The sequence below is a fragment of the Hypomesus transpacificus genome, chromosome 16, assembly GCF_021917145.1.
Source record: "Hypomesus transpacificus isolate Combined female chromosome 16, fHypTra1, whole genome shotgun sequence".
Taxonomy (NCBI): Eukaryota; Metazoa; Chordata; class Actinopteri; order Osmeriformes; family Osmeridae; genus Hypomesus; species Hypomesus transpacificus.
In genome coordinates, this window is record NC_061075.1 from 6,414,184 (window position 1) to 6,437,315 (window position 23,132).

The window sequence follows — 23,132 nt, forward strand, 5'->3', positions numbered from 1 at the left end:
GAATAGTCAGCAGCTCTAGTGGTGCCATTTTTTGTCTGGATGAGATATGTGTCTGCTGGCCCTGATCTGACTAGACAGTGGCTGTCCGTTCGTACCCAGAGGCGATGGTTTGTACCTTAGCTCCTCTCCAGACTCAGATACCCGCCAGCAGTGTCATACTCCTGCCTGGTGGTCTCCCTCAGCATCTGCAACAAAGGAATTAATTACCTCTGAAATATACACTGGAGATGGGAGCAACATTCTAATTCAATGACGGAATCTCCGTCATACAGTACATTTGTTTAACTTTTTTTGTTTGTTTTTCATCTCATTTTTACCCAAGTGTTTATATACCAGGATGTAGGGGAATTTAATTTGTTCTGTGGCTGGGATGAATATTTTCAACTTTGTCCATGCCAATCATAAAATCTTCCAATGTGACTCTCAATATAAATAGTAGAGGAATTCAAGCAGTCCATGAGAGACTTTCCTAGAAATGTAAACCATGATGTTTCTTATTCTTTAAGAGTAGACAATTACTGTATTTTTTATGGTTCGATGTATTGTATGATTTCTTTGATGTTTAAAGTACTAACGATATTGATATTTCACAGCTGATGAATAGGCCTCTTCTGGGTCATACAGTCTCAGCAGAGTGCCGCAAAATCATCTCTCCACTGACGTACAATACTGTATGGGGGCAACAATGAGCCTGGGGATGTGTTTTAGAATGTCAGTGAGAGATGTGTTACATAAGAGAAGGATTACTATGTTCTCTGAGGTCTGGCCAATGGGATCTGCTGTCTCATGTTTATTTACTGTTTGGAACAAGGCATATTAAAATAATAACTTCAAAGACGCCTCATAAGCCCCCCCATAACAATCCTCACTGCCTTTAAGGAGGTTTGTTTCACATCCTTTGTGTTTGTGTATGTATGCTTTTGCATGTTTGCTTGTATGAATTTACTGTGAAATAGACACCTGCTGAGCATAGCATCAGTATAGACTAGTTTAGCACACTTGGAGCTAACACTTGAAATGTGAGGCACGTATAGCAGAGAAAGAAAAAAGCAGACTCAAGTCTGGCCGCTGCTGTGTATACTCTCTGTACTTTGGTGTGAGAGCCATTTGAGACAGCTTTAAATAACAAGTAAACCAGCTACAATATTCGTTCATGTTCCCTCAGACGTCGACACAGACACAAGGCTCTGAATTCTGGGAAATGTTAAGAAAAAACGCGTTGACACTGTATGTGCGTTTAAAGCAAACAATTCTTTGTACCATGTTCTTTGTAACAAATAACATGTCATGTAAGGTTCCTTGTGTATTATTGATATGAGAGGAGTATGTTAGAAATCAGCACAATACACTACAATTTTAAACTAAATAATTTATTTAAAAGACTAACTGTAACATACACAGTGACATAAGTGTACATTTCACACATTTTAGGATAAAAAGGACATACAATCTTTATACATTCCTGTTTGTTAAAAAGTGTCCTTCACCTCACTTAAATGGGGCTAAAAAAGGGTTCATTCTTTCAATGAAATGTTTAAAGCAGATGGCATTTTAATTTATTTCTTCTGCTTACTTTTCTTAGCCTTTTTCAAAAGGTTCTTGGCTCTTTTTTTCATCTGAGAAACAAGGTTTTAATAGTTTGAGCCACTGTAGATTTTTTCTGTCAGCTATTACTCTTCCATTAGTAGGGGTTTGTCACATTTCAGTGTTACTAAAAGCCATCTTCAAAAGATTCCTTCACTTGTAACACTGGGCGAGCAATCACAATGAAAATCCCCTCAAGCATCTTATTTTACATTAGGCCCATATATTCCTGGAATAAATTGAATTAGAAAAATGACTCTTACTGATTTTGTAGGGTAAAAACGTTCTGAAACAATTGTACTGCACAGCTCCTGTTGGTTTTCCTCTTTTTTTTGGGCTCCCTCTGAAGATAAACAGCTCCTGATAACATGTATGAAACATTACTCTGGTGAACAACCATGCAGTGCACATCGTAAGTGCGGCCATTAAGCATAATATAAAAGACACACTGGCTGTCAGTTTTCATTTTTCACTTTGGTGTGACTAGTGAGGCCTGGAGAAGTCCAATCTGGTCTATGTGGAGTGCTGACAACACTAAACACCTCTTACCCCCACCTCTTCTTTCCCTCTCCTCTGCTCTCCCCCTTTCTTCAGCATTATTGTCTCTAGAGAATCCCAGAGGCATACTCTAAACCCCCAATGGGATAAAGCACAAACTCAGTGGGCTTTAATCATGAAGATCTTATGAATATGTCAATGTTCACTATGTCCACAGTACGTTGTAGGATATCTTTCATTCCACCAGTTCTCTATGACAATTGAGTGTCCCTCTTTGGCTGAGTGACAGACATATTAATTTAGGATCCTCTACCTGTTTCTGCTATGCAGATAGAAAGAGAAAGAATGAGTGAGAGTGATTTCCCCTGTTGTAATCAAAATAAATTTGTATGAAAAGGTATTTGAGGCTATCAGACAAATGTTTGTAGGATAACCAATTAATTTGAGCACCCAGAAAATATGTTTCATCTGCATGTTACATACATACTTAATAAAACCTTTGCTGTGCCAGAAGCACTTATAGTCGTCAGAACAAAACACAGAGGTAGACCTTGCATATATAACCGTCTCATGGACAGCCTGAAAGGAGTATCCATTGTAATACCTGTAGAGTTAATTCCTCCCCGTTTTCATTGGATTAAGTGAAGATACAACATCAAGGAAATTAGATTATGGGGCTATAAGGATTACAGACCAACATACTGTGTACACTTACATATCCCAGCATTGCAAAACAATATTTTGGTATCGTAGGCATTTCCATTGTGTGGCAAACTACTGCTTTAGATTACAATATGTTTTCATTCATTTCATTACTTACACTAAACATTAAGCCTGAAGTAGGCTTTTAGACTTTTTAGGCCTTTCAGACTTTACTGTTATAGCAGGAGCCCGCAATTCACATACTGTATGATTACAAAAAAATGTGGTAACATTGATCCTGCTACAAAAGCAATTGTGTTCTATGGAGCAAAATATAATTAACCAGACTAGATCCTCTTTAATGTAGCTTCATAGAAGATAGTGTAATGGCAGATTTTTTATTCCAGAATTTCCATTTCAAGAGACAGGACTGCACGGCAACTCTGTTAACTGTGTTAACCTAGCACAATTACTTCACTGAGAACCAGAAGAGCAGGTTTTCCGAAACGACTTCGGAAACATAATTGTGTTACATATTTTAGCATAAACTACAACATAAAGACCAATACTTGAGCAAACTACTACAAGTAGTTGTAAGCTTACAAATGATGTGTCATACATTGAAATCTGAAAATGGTATGGTAATCGTATCTGAATGTTGGTAAACCTGGAATGCTCAAGCAGAGAACCCCCCCCCCCCAAAGATTCTAGACCTTTTAATGCCTTCAGACAGGGTGTGAATGTTTTGGTGTTAATCATGTGCCGAGCGCCGCTCATTTCACCGTAGTGAAGAGAAAAATATACACTGCCGGTCAAAAGTTTTAGAACACCTCCATTTTTCCAGTTTTTATTGAATTTACGCAGTTTCAAGTCTCAATTTACTCTGAAATTAAAGCATAGAAAAAAAACAATAGGATATAAAAAGAAATCATGGAATCATTTTGTTTAACAAAATTTAATCAAAATTTTGGACTCATCAAAGTAGCTGCCTTTTGCAGATATAACAGCCGAACACACTCGGGGCATTCTTTCTACAATGGAAATCAAATATTGTTTGGAAAGTTCTTCCCAACATGTTGCAGAAGTTCCCACAAATGTGTTGCACTTGTAGGTTGCTTTGCTTTTACCCTTCTGTGCAGTTAATCCCAAACCAGCTCAATGGGGTTTAAGTCTGGAGACTGTGCTGGCCATGATTTGAAGCCTACCGTCTTGTTATTTTCTTCTTAGGTAGTTCTGACATAGCCTGTAGGTATGTTTTGGGTCATTATCTTGCTGTAGGATGAACCCCTGACCAACTAGGTGTATACCAGAGGGTATTCCATGGTGCTGCAAAATGCTGTTTTGATTCAGCATGCCACTCACTCTGTTGAAGTGGCTGACTCGGATCCAGCAAAAGAGCCCCAGACCATCACGCTTCCTCCTCCATGTTTGACAGTTGGTGTCACACACTGAGGAACCATCCTTTTGCCTACTGAACGGCATACAATAATCCTGCGTGATGAACCAAAGATTTCAAATTTAGATTAATCGGTCCATAAGACCTTCTTCCAGTCTTCAGTAGTCCACATGTGGTGCTTCTTGGCCAAGGCAATTTTCTTATTCTTATTTTGCCATCTTAGCAATGGCTTTCTTACTGCCATTCGACCTGTCAAACCTGCAGCTCGAAGTCTTCTCTTCACAGTTGAAACTGAGACTTGCTTACTTCGACCAGTGTTAAGCTGTGCTTGAAGTTGTTGTCCTGTGAGCCGCCTATCACACAAGCTGTTGACTCTCAGAAACTTGTCTTCCTGTCAGTTTTCTCCAGTTTCCAAGTGCCTTTAGATGGTGTAGGAAACTGTACTCACTGACACCATGGCTTTCTTTGCAATTTCTTGAAAAGAATGACCTATACTTTTAATGGTTAATGGTCTGTTCCAACACTGCTTTTAAAAAAAGGGGGGTTGCAGAGGGTTTGTAATCAACAAAAGTTGGGACACCTGTAGGAATTGTTAGCATCAACTTTCAAGGCTTAATTTACTTCCATTGCTGCAGAACCGCTGTAAGTTTGTAACCCATTACTTGTTCCCTGAAAAGGCCTTTTTGTATAACTCTGAAATGTACATTATTTTTCAGTTTTTGGTAACCAAAATTATTATTTTTTTTTACCTCTGGCAGTTTACCGCTTACCATTGTACCATTTCAGGTTATTCACTGGACTTGAACTGCTTAAATGTAAAGATCCTATAAAGTGGAATTGAAAATTAGTTTTAAGTTCAGAAGAGTTCAGAAGAATCTGCCCATCCAAATTCAAATGGGAAAAAAACACTGACAAGTATGTTAAATTAAACTTTGAAATCGTGAGAAAAATCAGCAGTCTTCTCTGATTTAGACTGGGGGGGCGTGTCGTCTGAAGGAGCTGAATCTCCGCCCCCTCGAATTTATTGAATTTAGCAAGAACAGCAACACTAGCTAAATCAATTGCAGATGTCAGAAGAGACCTACCTGCATTGAGTGTTTTATGTATTAATTACTTTGTCTTTGTATCGTACCAGCTGAATAACAGAATGCAACTGTCTGTGATCTGACGGAGGTAGGTCGCTGTGACGTAGATCGGTCGGGTTTTGGCTCCGCCTATACAAAACCTGCGCTGAAAACAGAAGAGAAACTGTTTAAAGTTTTTGCGCTTTGCACATGCTTTCTAGCCTGACGTTGTCATAACCATAATTCTAGTCAGAATATGAGTCTGATACTGCTCCAGTGGGCTGTGATTATGGGGCGTGTTTCAACCAAACCCGGAAAAAAATGCCTCTTCGCTCAATTGGATAAACCTACAACCAATCAGAGCAACGTAGTTTCCGAATCCCATAGGAAGGACGGCAAAAACATATTTTCGATCGACAAATGCCTTGATCTCATTTCTCTGTTCCTCTTTCAAAATGAATGCGCTTTCGATGTCTTCTAAAACAGACTCGATGGCAGAATCTACACATCTCAGCTCTCCAGCGGCAGCCATGTTTGTTAATTTCACACATACATAATGTACTGAGAAGCGAATCATGGAATTTGCTTTACAGGATCTTTAAATAAAAACTGGAAAAAATGGGGGTGTTGTAAGACTTTTGACCGGTAGTGTATCTTCGCTCTCGATCAAATTCCAGTATTCTACTTTCTTGATATACTAGATATGTGTCTTTTCTCTCTCAGTATTTTTTTCTCTCACACCATGAAACACTAGTTTAAAGCTATTTACCTCCTATTTCTGTTCAATTGTTGCCGGCAGCGCATTCTGCCATTTTTTCCCTGTCTTTCAAGGCTATGATTTGCTTTTCTATAGGCAGATGTTGAAAGGATTTCCTTGCACAAACATGTAATTCAGACAGTAATATTGTTTAAATAATTATATGTATAGCTAAATATGTATAACCTATGCAAAATTATGACAACAATTGTATTGAATTCTATGAAGTTCACTCCCAGCCATTTGTGTGTAGACAGTTAAGTGCAATTCTTATGTTATGATGACATTACAATAATTATTACAATAATTGTAATATTAAAAGTTAAAAGTTTATGGATTTAGGCTAAAACAAACATAGGCCATGACAACAATGTAAGCCAAACATGCAGAAGGCATGCTTGAAAGTTGACAAAAGTATAGTGAAACATTATATTTTAGGGTACTTGACCAAATCTGCAGATTCACTTGGTGATAAGGAGGGGGGATGGAATATTATACTTTGTACACACAAACACAGTCTACATACCGTTCAAAACATTACAGCTAGTATGAAATGATTGACTTTTATGGGAACTGCACTAGAAAGATAGTATACTGAATGGATTTGGGAAATAGGGGTAGAGTTTCCTTCTGTTATGATGTCATGTTAAATGTCATTCTAGTTGTTGTAGATAGGCCGCCAACTTGATTTATTAATGCAAATTCTGTTTGCACACATAATGCGCTACTGCTCATGCGTAACCCGCGATCCACACTTTCAGTGTTACAGTAATAAATAAAAGGAGAATACAATTTCAGAAGACATTTTATAATTTTCAAACAAGTTACACTTGACTCTCATATTTTCAATAAGCCTACTAAAATGTTGATTAATGTCGAGCTACGCATTTATAGACCAACTGCAGTCTAACCCTCAATGTGTGTGACATTCTCTATAATAAATTACATTTAGCTGAATGATTAAAGGGCTAAACAACAATTGTTCTAATGAAATAGTCACCGACTACCAACACGGAAATTAATGATTGACAAAGGCCACTTCAGTTTCCGACCTTGCCTTGGATGCGTGGAAGATGCGCCATCTAGCGATCATTAGGGGACCATTGACCACCTATCCGCGCTAAAAGTAGCCTCGGGAAAACCGGCTGCACCGTGAAACAAATCACATCACGCATGGCGTGTCCACAGCTCAACTGGAAGCTTAGGTAAACAAGAGCAAACTTTTAATCCTAAACATGTTGTTTAGTATATTGAATTAATTATTTAACACTTTAACTTTTGTAATATGCAAAAAAGGGAGGGAGGGAGGGAGGGGGGGAGGGGGGGAGGAAGGGGTCAAATCTGCCTTCAGCAAATACCATGTTAAAATGTGTAGTCAGTCTGAAAATGCCTTCCTGTCACTGTCTCATGCCCATGTTAAATAATGTTCCCCTGCTCCAGCAAGCCCCTGCTAGGAAGGAGACTGTTGAGTTGTCTTCACCGGTCAATAGAGACTAATTCCCTGCAGGTAGCAGGCCAAGCTCAAAGGCAATCCCTTCAGCCAGGCTGTGCTGATGTCTCCCATCCTCACCATGGGGCTATCACGGGGGCACAACCAGACAGACATAAACTATTTCCATCAGCCAGTCATCAGCCTCCCATTATCCAATGGAAGGAATAGATATGGTGGTGCTGATGTCTTGTCTGACTCCCCTGCAGACAGGGCTGCCGCCCTCCTCAATATTTATCTGTCCCTCTTACTAAATATACTCAGCAGTTGTTTGACGGACTCTTTTACTTGATCAAAATGGATAAAGCTACAGCAAAATACCGCTCTGAATTCCCTGGTGCAGCACAGAAAATAAAAGTGCTCAATTATGATTCAACTTCACACATATTAGTATTCTGTCCCTTTTGATATTGCAGTTTGAGAGTGCTCTGCTTAATACGTAAACCACATCACAGTAGCTGGAGATGTGAAACATCTTTTTACTATCTGTATTACACTGGTTGAAATGCTTTAATTTAGAACTTAAGGATGTATATTTATACTATATTTAGTAAATGTGATGCCATTCATCACTATAAGAAAATATCTGATGGACCGTTTCCATTAGTGCTTCATGTTAAAGGTAACAGGGCAGTTTCTTTCCGTTTCCTCTCACAGGAATGCATTGTTTTTGCCCTCTGCATTAAATGATTTACCACATACTTGCTTTCTCAAAAATACAGCGAGCTACACAGAATAAGGGGGAAATACTTCAATGTAAGGCCAAAACCACACCTTGTGTTTTTCATGTGAAAACCAGCCTTGCTTTAAAACCTCTCAGTCAAGACTGACTGTCAGGCAGAAAGATGTTACTGTAATTATCATCTTGTTTGCTGTAGACTGATTTTCTTGAAGATGTTGTCCAGAAAGCAAATATATTCACTAAAACTGTTGCTTCCACCATTGTACTGTACAAATGTTGTACATTTTACAACATTGTGTGCATCTATACTGTAATACAATGTACCAAAACTGTATCTAACAGTATAAGTAGGCTTAAAAAGTGGAGAAAAAAATTAACAAAAAAATTCACACTAACCATAGCCTTTTATCCACAGCTCCCCCTCCATCAGAGGTAACCATTGCTCCTCAGCCTCTGAGAACTACAACCACCACAACAACCACCACAATGCACAGAGGTGTAGCCAACACCACCACCCCAACAGGGCCCAAGGAAGGGAGCAAGGGAGCAGTGAAACCCCATTTGGAGGTTCTCCAGACCACAGTCCCTCCACCCCTGGAGAGCTTCCCCCTGCCAGAGCGCTTCTGCGAGGCCACAGAGAAGAGGGACATCCTGTGGCCCCAGACCCAGAGGGGCATGCTCGTTGAGCGACCATGCCCCAAGGGGACACGAGGTAAGCAGCCTGTTTACCTCAGGGCCTCATGCTCCTGCTCTGTGTTCCCAGGTCGACAAGCCGGGCCTCAAGAGAACATTGTGTTTGGTACATATCTCTGCTGTTGTTGTATTGTAGATGACTGGATCACTTTTTGGTAGAGTGCACTAATTGGATGTGTAGAGGAACATATTGCAAATATAAAAAATATTACAGATGTGTGAAAAATTTACTGAGCCATTCTAGGTCAAAACATTGTTTAGCAATCTGAAAGACAGGCTCAGCTGCTTTACCCAGATTGTTTAAAGATATTCAATCCTGTCTAAATTGTGTGTAAAATTGTGTTAACATTCAGAGTTTACTAAATGTGGTGTTATTGGAGCGGAAGGAAATAACTGCTTTTACTTCATTTGTAGTAAAACTGACATTGGGCTTTAAAAGCTTTGTTTCAGGTAATTTTGTAGCTCTTTAACCAAAGACAACATTGGTAAATTATGTTTTTTGAAACGTTCATGATAGTGTCCCTGTAAAAGCTTGTTACTTTCAAAGGGTATTCATACTGGAAAGGAAAATACTGTATGTGTCAATTCCTCAAAGTTTAAAGAAGGCTCTTCTAACCTTCTTTCCCTAACAGGCACAGCCTCCTATTTATGTGTTTTTGCCTCTGGGGCTTGGCACCCAAAGGGCCCGGATCTCAGCAACTGCACATCCCACTGGGTCAACCAAGTTGCCCAGAAGGTCTGTACCAGTAACCCTACCACTGTGTTTTGATATTGGTGTTGATGTTTGCTAGCTGTAACTGAGACCTTCACAGCTGTTTAATTTATGCAGAAGTGTTTTTCCCCATTTCATCTTAAGGGGGGTCTTTAGCCATATATAGACATACATATATGTTGCTCTCTTTGCTCAAATAAGTTACAAGGGATTTAAATGTGCCGTCATTTAAGCATCACACTTTGTAACACTCACACTTCTAAATTCCCAATGTTAACAACTCACTATTCACATGCACTGTGTTTTTTATTATCTTTTGTCCAACTTCATCATCTATCCTGTAGTGTGAAAATGTCTCTTTTCATAATTGCTGACTAACTCATTCACATTGGCATTGATATCAAATGTTGAGTCAGGTGCATTAACAAGCCTAATGTTTGATTGTGATCAAACCCTCCAGATCCGTAGTGGGGAGAATGCTGCTAACCTAGCCAATGAACTAGCCAAACACACCAAAGGCCCCATTTTTGCCGGCGATGTGAGCTCGTCAGTGCGTCTGATGGAGCAGCTGGTAGACATCTTAGATGCTCAGCTCCAGGAACTGAAGCCCAGTGAGAAGGACTCTGCAGGACGCAGCTTCAACAAGGTAGTTGTCACTCCACATTGACACCCATCTCCACAATTGACTTCTGAAATCCTTGTTTCTTATTATGTAGTTAGCTGTAATGGTGATGAATATGTAATTTCCCCCTGGTGCTCTCTGTGTCTCAGACACTGAGGACGTCTGAGGTGCTCTATTGAGTCGGTTCTTCTCTGATTTTGATGGTCAAAATGGCATTCCTCTCCCCTTGCGAAAAGATGATGTGTATGATTATTGTCCTCTTTTTGTTTCTCCTATTATTTATCCTCTTTTTCTCTGAAAGTCAAGTAAAACTATTGAACCGACAAAAAAGAAGGAAAACAATTACACAGTTTTAGATTCTGACACTCAGAAGGACAGATATTTGCAGTTATATTTGTTCATATGGGATAATTGCTATAATTGGCTCTGCCAAGGCAATAGGTCTGTGATGTGTCAGGCGTCTATGAGAGAAGATTTATCATGCCATAAATGGGAGTGTTTTTGTTCTTGAACCTGCAGGTAGTGTAGCCCACAGCATAACAGAGAGCACTAACTGAAAACAGAGGGATTATCGGATCAGTCAGTCAGTGAGACAAAACACAGTGGAGGCTGTGAACACTTGTGCTCAAGTTCAGTAATTGTGCTAATTGTGTATTTCTTTGTTTGATATTTTCCTTTTTTTGGATGAAAAAAGCTTCAAAAACGAGAAAGGACATGCCGGGCATACATGAAGGTGTGTGAGCTATGCTACTGTAACACTCCGCTTCCTCCGCACACCTCTGTCCACCTCCCTGTAGTCCGCCCTTTGTTCGGCTGCATGCACCCTCTCTAAATTGTCATGTAGACTCCTCTCCTCCCCTGTGCTTCCTGCATTTTATTTTCATTGCCTTCCAAACATGGATGTACCAGTACAGTACATGTACGAAAGTGCAAACTACGTTTTGGAGATATAAATTTCACTTACAATTGTCTTCCTTTTTTCATTGCTTTGTATTATAAATAAAAAAACATAATTCAATTAATGTTTTTTGCTCATTCAAAATGCCTGGATGTATCGAACTTTTTGTAATCTTGAAATATCTACAGTATTCTTTGTTGTTGATGCTAACTTCAAATGTCTCACCAATATATGAGACCATCATCCAGTTTCAAGGGTAGCTATGTCATAATACCTTGGTTAATTGGGATTTGATCAAACCTTCGTCTTCCTGGCCATATTACGACGTTTAACCTCATAATTCATGATGATTCATATGTCTGATTTTCATTTGTGTCATAAATTAGAGGAGTGAATGTGTGACTCTGTATGACTAATAAGACTAGGAAGGCAAAACCAATTTGTGTCCTCTTTTTTATGGCTCCAGCCCACCACTTCCAGAGTATTTTGGCCCTATTCTCTCCCATTAGGGACATCTCCATGTCCTCCACCTGCCTCCAAAGTCAAGGTCTCTCCCATCCACATAGTTCCTTGGGGATGTGTTAAAATGTATTGGGCTAATTAGCCCTTAGATGGTCACCACTCTTGTAAAAAATAAAGAAAGGGAATGTTATAGCACACATCATGCCAAATGGTACATGTACTTTTGTTTAAATCCGTCGTGTTGCATGTCACTGTGGCACGTGGGTAATGTTTATAAATATTTTTTTTGTTTTGTTTCTTGTGTTGATTTATGAAGGGATGTTTGGCTGCCCAATAGAGCCCTTAGTCAACAGCATTAGATGTGCAGACAAGCAGGGTCCTGCCATTAATTGTTTAATTAGACTGATTGATTTGAATATCGTCGGAGGATAATCCACTCATGTTTGATAGGGGTCTTGTGGCCACTATACCTTTCAAGTATTGACACGCAGGTTTAGATGCTTTTTTTGGAAACGGCCAAAGAAATGTCATACTTAGATAAGCTACAATATCTGAAATGGTCAAAAATTATGTTTTTTCTTTTGTTGTTTGTTTTGTGCTTCACGTCTTGCTTTGTGTGTAAACTTTTACAGGCAATTGTGGATACAGTGGACAACCTTTTGAGACCAGAGGCTCTGAAATCCTGGCAAGATATGAACTCCACAGAGCAGACACATGCTGCCACCATGTTGCTGGATACTCTTGAAGAAGGAGCATTTGTTCTGGCTGACAATCTTATGGAGCCAGCTATTGTCAAAGTACCTGCTGACAATATAAGTAAGACAATATGTTGTTTTTGTGTAAACAAATTATGCCTTTGGTTGAGTAATGCTTTGTGCAAGCTAAAAATAATATTTAGCTGTTGTGCTAATGCCTTGCTTAAGGATGGCGCAAGTTAAGGTTTTCAAACCCTGCTCGGCTTACGTGCAAGTTTCAGTTAAGATGTATACTTACATTCTCTTACAGTATGCACAAGTCTGTTATTTAATAGATGTATCTGTTTGTTCTTTTTCCACAATGAGCCTTTAACATTTTAGCGAATGGAACGTGGGCTTAAATGAGTGTTGAATGATGTGATGAATCTCAGACATTTAAAAGTACTGCATTCTCTGACGGGGATTACTTAGTTGATCAATGTGTGTGTCCAGACCTTGCAACTCTATACATGCATGTAGCATTATCCCAGTTGTGGAGTCTTGTTAATGATCAAAGATTGTTTAGACGTTGTGTTCTTCTTTCATCTAACAACTTTCCGTTTATCAGGGGAAGGAATTTATATTCAAATTTTCTGCTTTGGTATTTATCTGCATTTTTCAGTGACGTGTGGCTCAGTGATGTAAAAATTATATTTGGCTTTTAGATTTTAACTTCAAGGCACACGTTAACATAGATCAATTTCAACCATGTTGGCTGTGTATAGGCCTGCACGGCCCCACAGTCTCATTCAACTGAGGAATGTAAGCAGGCAGTCCTTGGCATATACATCTACTATTCTCTCTTTATTGCGCTCTTGGTAAACTTAAATCTATTGTAACGTCATGTATCTCTCCATCTCTCTCTCTTTATTTCTTTCCCTCCCAAAATTTCAATCCTTCTTCCCTATTCGTCCTTATCACACTCTTCTACCCCTCCTCTGAATCTCTCACTCCATATCTCTATTTCTCCCTTCTTCTTTGGGCCTGACCCGACTGGTCAAATCCAAGTCCTGGATGTTTATGTACTCAGCACCGACGGCCAGGTGCAGGACTTCAAATTTCCTCAAACCAGCAAGGGTGGTATCTCTATTCAACTGTCCTCCAACACTGTCAAGCTCAACAGTCGCAATGGTAAGTCTCAAACACGTGTGCATACACACACACACACACACGGACACAGTACAAACACCAACCAAAAAGATCTTTCACTTGATTCACACAGCCGAGCTACGGGTGTTTATTTGCTGGTGAGGAATGTGAGAGTTGGCTTTGACGTTTGTTCCCTTTCCTGTTGTCTATGAAAAGGTGAGGAGTCTTGTCAAACCAGTCTGCCAATGCAGCCTGTCAAAACTGACAATATAGTGTGATTATTCTGCAGGAGTGCAAAAAAGGAGCACCACTGAGGATTTGATCTCTAAAACACAGTGCTATGATATTGCCTGAAAATGACAGGACCTACTTAAAAGTTTTTTTCTCTCTCTTTCTCTTTGTGTTCCCTTGTTGAGTCCATACTTGTATTTTTCAACCCCTTTCCTCTTTTTCACACAGTGTGATTGACCACACTGTAAAGAGCATGTTTTCTTCTCTTACATTCTATCTCCACTGTGTGTTTAGGTGTTGCCAAACTGGTGTTTGTCCTCTACAAAAACCTGGGCCAATTTCTTAGTACAGACAATGCCACGCTCAAAATGACCAACGAGGCCTATGGTCGGAACATGTCTATGGCTGTTAACTCGGACATCATCGCCGCCTCCATCAACAAAGAGTCCAGTCGCGTGTTTAGCAATGACCCTGTTATTTTTACCTTGGAGCACATTGATGTAAGTAATTTCAACTGTCTAAACCTAATATGCCCTACCCTCCAGCAATTGTAGAGATGTTTAGCAGAGTAGAAGCAATAACTGTAGTAGTCCCCTATCCAATATGCAAGTGGCTTCTTTTAGCATGTTTCTTAGGCCTATCTAATCCTCTTAGATTCCCATAAGAGTTTTTATGAAAAAAGCAGAGTAAAATCCTGTGTTTGAATTGTAAATGTGAAGCCAGGTTGTCCTAATTAAGTAATTTAACATTAAATGATACGTCTATTTGAAGTATTTTGATCCAAATTTAATTTGTAATGAAAAGTAATTCCATAATCAACAGTAGGATATAAATAATAAAATGGTCTTTCTTTTAGTGTGTTTGTGTGTGTGTGTCTGTGTGTGTGTGTGTGTGTGTGTGCGTGCGTGTGGGTGGGTGGGTGAGGGTAAATTAACTCCAAGATTATCCGTACAATGTAGGAAGAAATTACAGAAGCACCAATTATCTTCTGTCTTTAAAGTTGTCACAAGAGAGATCCCGCAGGGCTTCATGTGATTCATCTCATTTATCAACAAAATTATGCAACTCAAAAGATGTCATCAAACAATGATATCCCCACTTTATAGCCTGGGATGCACCACTCAGTCCATGATGGTCTGATTGATTTAGAAAGCAACTAAATGAGATTAAATGCATGGATGGGTTTAAATGTAATATAAAACACTGTTTTCAAAGAACACAATGTGTTGTAGACCGTAGTTGCTGTGTTTAGGGGTTCAACGATTTTATATTTTCACAGCTCTAATTTGGACAGTCAATTATGTCCATACTTACTGTACTTAGTTACATACTCTATACATACTTATTTACTCTATTATCATCAGATGGAGCACTACTTCAATTCCAATTGTTCCTTCTGGAACTACTCAGAGAGGAGCATGATGGGCCATTGGTCCACTCAAGGCTGCAAACTTCTGGGTTCTAACAAGACCCATACCTCCTGTTCCTGTAGTCACCTCACCAACTTTGCCATCCTCATGGCTCATCGAGAAATCTCTGTAAGTAGCTCCCTTTTTATGTATATTTCTGGGGCCTCTCTGGAACTTATCTACAGAATCATGTTTGGGATCCAGTTGTTCCAATTCTTGGTAGTTGTATTTAGATTTCCATTAGAAGGGTTCCAAAATAAGGAACACATCTGGTCTGTTCTCCAAGTGAAGATAATCAAAGGATTTAGACTATATATATTGCAACTTCAACAAAATGTTACTTTAAATGCGTCCCTAGTCAGTTCTCATCTATTAACCACTGATCATACTCATTTAAAGGGCTGGGTTTCTGATTGATGTGCACCTTTTCTGGTGTCCCCTGTGAAATAGTACAACAAATTTCCACGACTGCTTGGCAAAAGCTATGTATAGAGTCTTCTTGCTTTATTGACAAGGTATATTGATTTGTCACATCCATTATCCCAACAGGGCAAAGATGGAGTGCATGAGTTGATCTTGACTGTCATCACCCGTGTAGGGATTGTGGTCTCGCTAGTCTGCTTGGCCATCAGCATATTCACCTTCTGCTTCTTCCGGGGCCTTCAAAGTGATCGCAATACCATCCACAAGAACCTTTGCATCAATCTCTTCATTGCAGAATTAATATTCCTGATCGGTATCGATATGACAGAACCAAGGGTAAGCCCTCCAATTGTACTGTACCATTTTTTTGTTTTTGTTTCACTGTCCAAAAACAAAACAGGAGCCTGTGAGCCGCATTTATCACGCTGTTTGCGCCTGTTTCCAATTTGTTTGCAAAAACTGACTTAACGATGCAGGCTATTTACAAACAGGGCACACTTGGGTAAAATCGCAGATTGCCTGCAACATGAGCGAGAACAGCCAAATTGCACTTTCAATATGCGTTCGTGGGAGGGTCATGGGGAAAGTGGGAGTTCAACCCAAAAAGGTTGGAGGATACGCGTAAAGTGCGCCTAATTATATATTCTGCGGTATTTACAAAGACTGCCAGTAAGAGTGCGCCTCTATTCTGCAGGGAAAATTCTCCGCCTCTCAAAAGCAGTTCTTAACCAGGAGCGCATTTTCCTGTTTGTACAAATGTACGTACCTTATTCAATGGCAGCAGTGATCCGAGTAACGCCTGGAACACACTGCCTGCGAATCTACTGCGAATCTGCTGCGAAGCGCTGCGAAGCGCTGCGAAGCGCTGCGAAGCGCTGCGATCATTTCGGCAGCTGGTCAAAGAAAATCTGTGAGACGCTTGCAAAATCGACTGCAGGATGATAAAATACACCATATTAGTTGATATATTTGTATAAAAAAGCATGTTATTAAGATTTTACTACATTAATTGTAGACTACGGTTAACATTTGTAAAGTTGTAGACTTATTTTTTTTATTTTTTATATTACTTTCAAGGCCTACGTACAATATTCACTCCATATAAAACCTAACTACACAATGTTGGTAACGAACGGCCTTTACATGTGGTGGCTACCCTGATGAAAACAAATGAAATAAACGGATTGATCTGTTGAGCGAGCATGTCCGTAGTTGTTTTGTTTGTTTGAGAGAAACAAGTTGTCACGCGTTGTACACAACACACACGCGTGCAGACATAGCCTACCGAGAGAGAACCCCCAAATATATTTTGGAAATCAGCGAGAAATTCAAGGAGATGGATGACATAAAATTATTTCTCAACGTTGAAAAGCACAGGGAGTTGTATGACCCCCAGCAACAAGTTAACAAGGACAACGTAGGGTAGATAACGATCAATGCTTGGATATAGCCAATGCCATGTTTATGTACCATGTCAGCGAAAGGAAAGCTCAGAGTAGCTGAAAGGCTTGATGACATAGAGTTAATATAACTAGAGTAAGCTACTTTTGTCTTCCAAGATGGCGTCCCCATTCATTTCTATGAATGAGTGAGGCAAGCGAGTGCGCGAGACTGGATGCGGCCATCTTTCCACTTCCGACTCTTCCGGTCTAGCTTTAAACAGTGGCTCTTTTTTTCCCGAGCTCCGAGACCTCGTGCACGCTTGCAACTATCTGTACACGTCATACTTTGCGACAACCAGTCGCGAGCATAGATTTATATGGTTACGAGCGTGTGAGCTAAGGCATTGCAGTGACAGAATCTATGGGCAGAATGGGGTACAAGTCCGATAAGAATCAGAGACATAATGCAAACTTAACGGGAATGTATTCTGTCACTGTATAGTATTCCTTTAACTTGTTTTTTAGAAATAGGCTATAGGGCTAAATATAGGTTTTTTCTAGATGGAACTCATCACATTTGTAGCTTTTTTTCTTTGTGATATGAGTATGATTTCCAATGCATTGTATCGGATGAAATACAGTGTTAACATGAACAGCTCCGTCGTTGTTCTCGCCAGGCAAAGAAAGCTTAATAGTTATTTTGGTAACCGAAATCTTCCATAATGCAGACTTACTGTCAACTTTATATTCAAATGAAATGCCACGAAATTCACACTGCCTTCAATTTATCATCAGTGTAGACATGTGGCCTGTGTTTTATATGTTCATCCTACAAAACCAAACGCCTATTAATAGACGTGATCTAACAAGACTTGGTAATAATGTAATAAATAAAAGCTTGAGAACTGTGTCTAAAATATACTTTATTGAACATTTGCCTTTGAAAGAGGCATATTCACAGAACCATATAGGCTACAAGACATTACCATCAGATGTAAGTGGGGGTGAAACATTGTCACTGAGGACCTTCATTGTCCCACAAAAGCAGTCTGGCTTGATGACACGATCAAAAAAAGAATAATGGGTGTGTTTAACAAAAGCTTCTGAAGGCAAGACTAATATTATTTAAATATATCAATCAATAGCTCAATTTAAATCGGCTATCGGCCAATGTGAACTTTTGTGCTTGTGCCCTGTTAGTATCCGCGAGCACATTTGCAGGCAACTTTTATTGACGTAGGCAAATAAATGGGGTGCTAGTTTACCAATTTTGGATTGGTTTCAAACTTAGCAAAAATCAGGAAAAAAAAATAAATGAAAAAGCTAGTAGTATGAGCCAGGTTACAGAATCGAACAAAAATTATTAGGGAGATAGTTTTGTAAATGTTGACTGGAGTTAATAGAATAAAAACGACCGGAAGAGTCGGGAAACTAACCGTAAATGCAATACCACCTACATCCACCGGTGCCGTTGCTTCAAGCCGAGGGTCGAGGGGTGGGGGTCTGCTTGGTGACCGGTGTTACAAGCCAACTGGTTTTCAAACCTACTCGTTTCCCAGCTTTGCGTTCACCTATCAGTCTGCCTTTATCACCAGATTCGTCACAAATTCACAAACTTATTACTGGCGATTTTCCAGTCGAATCACATATTTGCTGCGGCAAATATAAAAGTATAGGCTACGTGCGCACTACATTACCATTCACAACTAAATAAATGGAAACAAAATAAAACTAATTTGCAGGCTCGCATGAAGTGGGATTCGATCGCACCCGAGCAAAACACGTAACATACCAAAGGCCATTGCTTTACACTGCGAGCTATTCTCGCTCATAGAATGTCATCAATCAGTTACGTACTTATTAATTATGTTGGCCTTTTGATTTGGCTTTAATATATTTGTGAATTTGTGAAGAATCTGGTGATATAGGCAGACTGATAGGTGAACGCACAGCTGGGAAACCAGTAGGTTTGAAAACCAGTTGGCTTATAACACTGGCGCGGAGAAATGCCTGGTGTGAACAGCTTTTGCTCAGTTGTAGCCGATCGTAGCCGATCGCAACGCTTTGCGGCACTTCGCAGCCAGTGTGCCCCAGGCGTTTCTCATATACCTCTCACTTTGTAAGGGATGACTTTTTTGAAGGTATATAAGTGATGTTCTCCCCTCCACAGTCAGTAAAAACACTCCTCTGAAACCATAAATCAACTGTAATTCAAAGAGGTTGGCCATTGGAGCCTAGTGCTTCCTCTTACAATACAGCTGTCATCCAGTACAAGCTACTGTCAGTACAAGGTTGAAACTTGTCTTTGAGAGAGCCCCTACATAAATCTCATAATTCTTGTCTCAGGAAGGTATTATACACTTTCTAATGGTTTTCATTGAAATGCATTTACATTATTGAATGTGTGATAACACCTAATTGAATGGCGTATTTTATCAAATGGCCTTAACTGATAGTTAGTTTATTTAAACTTCTCAAAAGTTTGACTTTCTTTTTCTTTCAATTTTACATTAGTAATAACATGCAACATTTTCAGGAACTATGCACCGTTACATTTAAATTGTACAATATTTCTATTAAACAAACCACCTTTTCACAGATTGGTTGTTCCATCATTGCTGGGATTCTTCATTTCTTCTTCCTGGCATCTTTCTCCTGGATGTGTCTGGAAGGGGTTCAGTTGTACCTCATGCTGGTGGAGGTTTTTGAGAGTGAATACTCCAGGAAGAAATATTACTATGTATCTGGATACCTCCTCCCAGCCATCATAGTTGGTGTGTCTGCAGCTATTGACTACCAAAGCTATGGGACTAAGAAAGCGTGAGTGAAACTTACTGTGCTGTCTTACCTTGGTCTTTTCTACATTCTTCCTTATGTACTTCCTTACTTGTTACATTCCTTGCTGTTGTCATAATGTATTTGTTACCTCAATGACATTATTCAAATGAATAATGTTGTAGCATGATGTTTATAGTTCTATAGGGTAACATATGGTAACCTCTTAATACTATGGTTAATACACGTTAACCACCATGATTGGGGGAGATGGATTTTATTATGTTTACCCTTGAGATCGTTCCAAACTGATGTAAGCTCCAATTCCAGGAATGCCTTCTCCACTTCAGTCATTTGAGAGCAGGCTGACCAACACAACACTGTGGTTTTAGGGGGTCTTGTCTATGTTAATGCCTCTCTACTCAAAGACCCTCCTGTGACCTCTTGTTTCTAAACACTCTCTTAAAGAGAGGAGTGCTGTCCGGGAAGGGCCTTTTACATAGATTAATGATTGTATTTTAGCTAAGCTTCAGTGCTGAGACAAGGCAGCACTTTGTCCTTCTTGTTGGATCTGTGTGAGTTCAAGGCCTAGGAAAATGGTGAAAGTTTCTATTGGTTTTTGGAAATCGTTTACTTTGCTGTATCATGAGCGCTAGGTTCTGTTTTGACGCAAAAATCAATTTCCTTGCATTAATATTTGGCTTGAGGAGGTTGATACTGGTCTGAATTTTGTTGTACTTTTTTCAGAATTGTGTTTTTTCACCCAGATTTCTGATATAACGTTTATTTTTATACATTATTTCTAGTTGCTGGCTAAGAGTGGACAATCACTTCATATGGAGCTTTATAGGACCTGTCACCTTTATCATCATGGTAAGTTTTCTTTTCCTTAGACTAATAGAGAAACATTGAAGTAAGGGAGTGGGAGAGAGATAGAGAAGAGACAGAGATAGATGGAGAAAGAGAGAGATATACACAGAGACAAAGAGAAACGATGAGTTTCAGATTTTTGTGATGTGATTGTCATTACTACTAATGTCTGATGTGTATTTTTAGTACCAATGCCTTTTCATTGGAATACAGTATCCACTCCTCCTGCTACTCCATGGTAATGGTTATGGTTGAATAAAACAGCTTTATTTGTATTTTAAACAGGGCCTTCTTGGATATCACCCCTATATTCTAATATATTATCATACAGTGCTGACAATCTAAAACAGTCCTGAAAAGTTTGGAGTTTATAGTTTGTATTTAGAATATACAGTGCCCTCCAAAAGTATTGGAACAGTGAGGCCAATTCCTTTATTTTTGCTGTAGACTGAAAACATTTGGGCTTGACATCAAACGATGAATGTGAAACCAGAGATCAACGTTTCAGCTTTTATTTCCAGGTATTTACATCAGGATCTGATGCACAAATTAGAAAATATCACCTTTTTGTTCGAACCCACCCATTTGTCACGTGAGCAAAAGTATTGGAACATGTGACTGACAGGTGTGTTTTGTTGCCCAGGTGTGTCCTATTACATACATTATTCAATCAATAAATACCACTGAATGTCTACACTCAGGTTCAGATTGGGTAAGATAGGTTTTGTCTATGCAGACTGTATTCAGAGGTGAAAACAACATGAAAACCAGAGCGCTGTCTTTGGGTGAAAAACAAGCAATTGTGAGTCTTAGAGAAGATGGAAAATCAATCAGAGCCATTGCAGAAACATTGGCCATAGCCAGTACAACCATTTGGAATGTCCTGAAGAAGAAGAAAACTACTGGTGTACTAAGTAACAGACGTCGAACAGGTAGACCAAGGAAAACATCAGCAGTTGATGACAGAAACATTGTAAGAGCTGTAAAGAAAGACCCTAAAACAACTGTTAGTGAGATCAGCAACAACCTCCAGATGGCAGGAGTGAAGGTATCACTATCTACTGTTCGCAGAAGACTTCATGAACAAAAGTACAAGGGCTACACCAGAAGATGCAAACCACTCATTAGCAAGAAGAATAGGAAGGCCAGGCTGGAATTTGCCAAAAAGTACAGAGATGAACCTCAAAAATTCTGGGACAAAGTTTTATGGACTGATGAGACAAAGATTAACTTTTACCAAAGTGATGGAAAGGCTAAAGTTTGGAGAAAGAAAGGAACTGCTCATGATCCCAAACACACAAGCTCATCTGTGAAACACGGTGGAGGTAATGTCATGGCTTGGGCTTGCATGGCTTCTTCTGGGACGGGCTCATTAATCTTCATTGAGGATGTAACACATGATGGCAGCAGCAAAATGAACTCGGAAGTCTACAGAAACATTTTGTCTGCCAATTTAAGGAAAGATGCAACCAAACTGATTGGCAGAGCCTTCATCATGCAGCAAGATAACGACCCAAAACACACTGCCAAAACAACAAAGGAGTTCATCAGGGGCAAGAAATGGAAGGTATTAGACTGGCCAAGTCAATCTCCAGACTTAAACCCTATAGAGCATGCATTTTACCTGCTTTAGAGGAGACTGAAGGGAGGAACCCCACAAAACAAACAACAACTGAAAGAGGCTGCAGTGAAAGCCTGGGAAAGCATCAAAAAGGAAGAATGCAAAAGTTTGGTGACGTCAATGGGTCACAGACTTGCTGCAGTTATTGAAAGCAAAGGATTTGCAACTAAATATTAAGTCTTATTCACTTAAATATGTTTTAAGTATATCTGTTCCAATACTTTTGATCACATGACAAATGGGGGGATTCAAACAAAATGTGATATTTTCTTAGTTGTGCATCAGATCCTGATGTAAATACCTGGAAATAAAAGCTGAAACGTTGATCTCTGGTCTCACGTTCATTATTTGATGTCAAGCCCAAATGTTTTCAGTCTACAGCAAAAATAAAGGAATTCGCCTCACTGTTCCAATACTTTTGGAGGGCACTGTATGAGAATAAATAAAATAACCTGAAGGCTATGGTTTTATGAATATTTTCTATGGCCCTCATAACAACAAATCCTCAATTTGAATGAGAGGAGCCAGTGATGATTACATTCAGTTGTCTCTCCTCTATGTTTGCCTTAGTGTGTGTTCATTTAATGTACAAAATTGCTGATGACTGTCAAAGGCTAGTAGCAGAGAGGTGGGCAGTAAAGCAAACTCTCTTGTTTGGTGAAGGACCACCAGGGTGAAGGACACACAGTGTATTATATTGACAAATGTGCTGTTTAAGGCTGCAATTATTTACTAGTCATGAAATTATTATCTCTGACTCGATCAACAAGGACTCTAAAGGAACAGACCTGGGGGAGGATTTTACTCCCCACAGTCAGGAAAAATATGCAGTAGCAGGTGGCATTTGTCAAGGCCCTCTGTACCCTTTTGCACCATTTACTACTTTGTCCCCTTTCACACCAACGGATGAATAATGCTTCAAACCATGACCATAGAGTGAGGAATCTTTTTTTTTTTAAATCAATGCTGTGTTGATTATCTGACGTATGTCATGTACGTACATTCACAAACGTAGCGTTATTAGTGCCATGGCCAACCCGCAGATTGCGGGTTGATACTGTGATACTTCAGTTGACGTCGTATTTACGAAACCTGTAGG

General features: G+C 39.5%; 1 protein-coding gene across 3 annotated transcripts in view; it reads left to right on the forward strand.

Moving 5' to 3' along the window:
* The window catches only part of adgrl2a (adhesion G protein-coupled receptor L2a), a 78,356-nt gene that overhangs the window by 39,084 nt on the left and 16,140 nt on the right, over positions 1–23,132 (forward strand). For 2 of the 3 annotated variants that reach the window (XM_047036774.1, XM_047036775.1), the window contains 11 exons: positions 8,528–8,824; positions 9,438–9,541; positions 9,978–10,163; positions 10,834–10,872; positions 12,132–12,315; positions 13,242–13,364; positions 13,848–14,053; positions 14,918–15,091; positions 15,512–15,721; positions 19,367–19,587; positions 20,349–20,415. In XM_047036774.1, coding sequence (XP_046892730.1) covers positions 8,528–8,824; positions 9,438–9,541; positions 9,978–10,163; positions 10,834–10,872; positions 12,132–12,315; positions 13,242–13,364; positions 13,848–14,053; positions 14,918–15,091; positions 15,512–15,721; positions 19,367–19,587; positions 20,349–20,415 — 1,811 coding nt within the window. The remainder of the gene's footprint in view (positions 1–8,527; positions 8,825–9,437; positions 9,542–9,977; positions 10,164–10,833; positions 10,873–12,131; positions 12,316–13,241; positions 13,365–13,847; positions 14,054–14,917; positions 15,092–15,511; positions 15,722–19,366; positions 19,588–20,348; positions 20,416–23,132) is intronic. The other variant, XM_047036776.1, reaches the window with a different exon arrangement.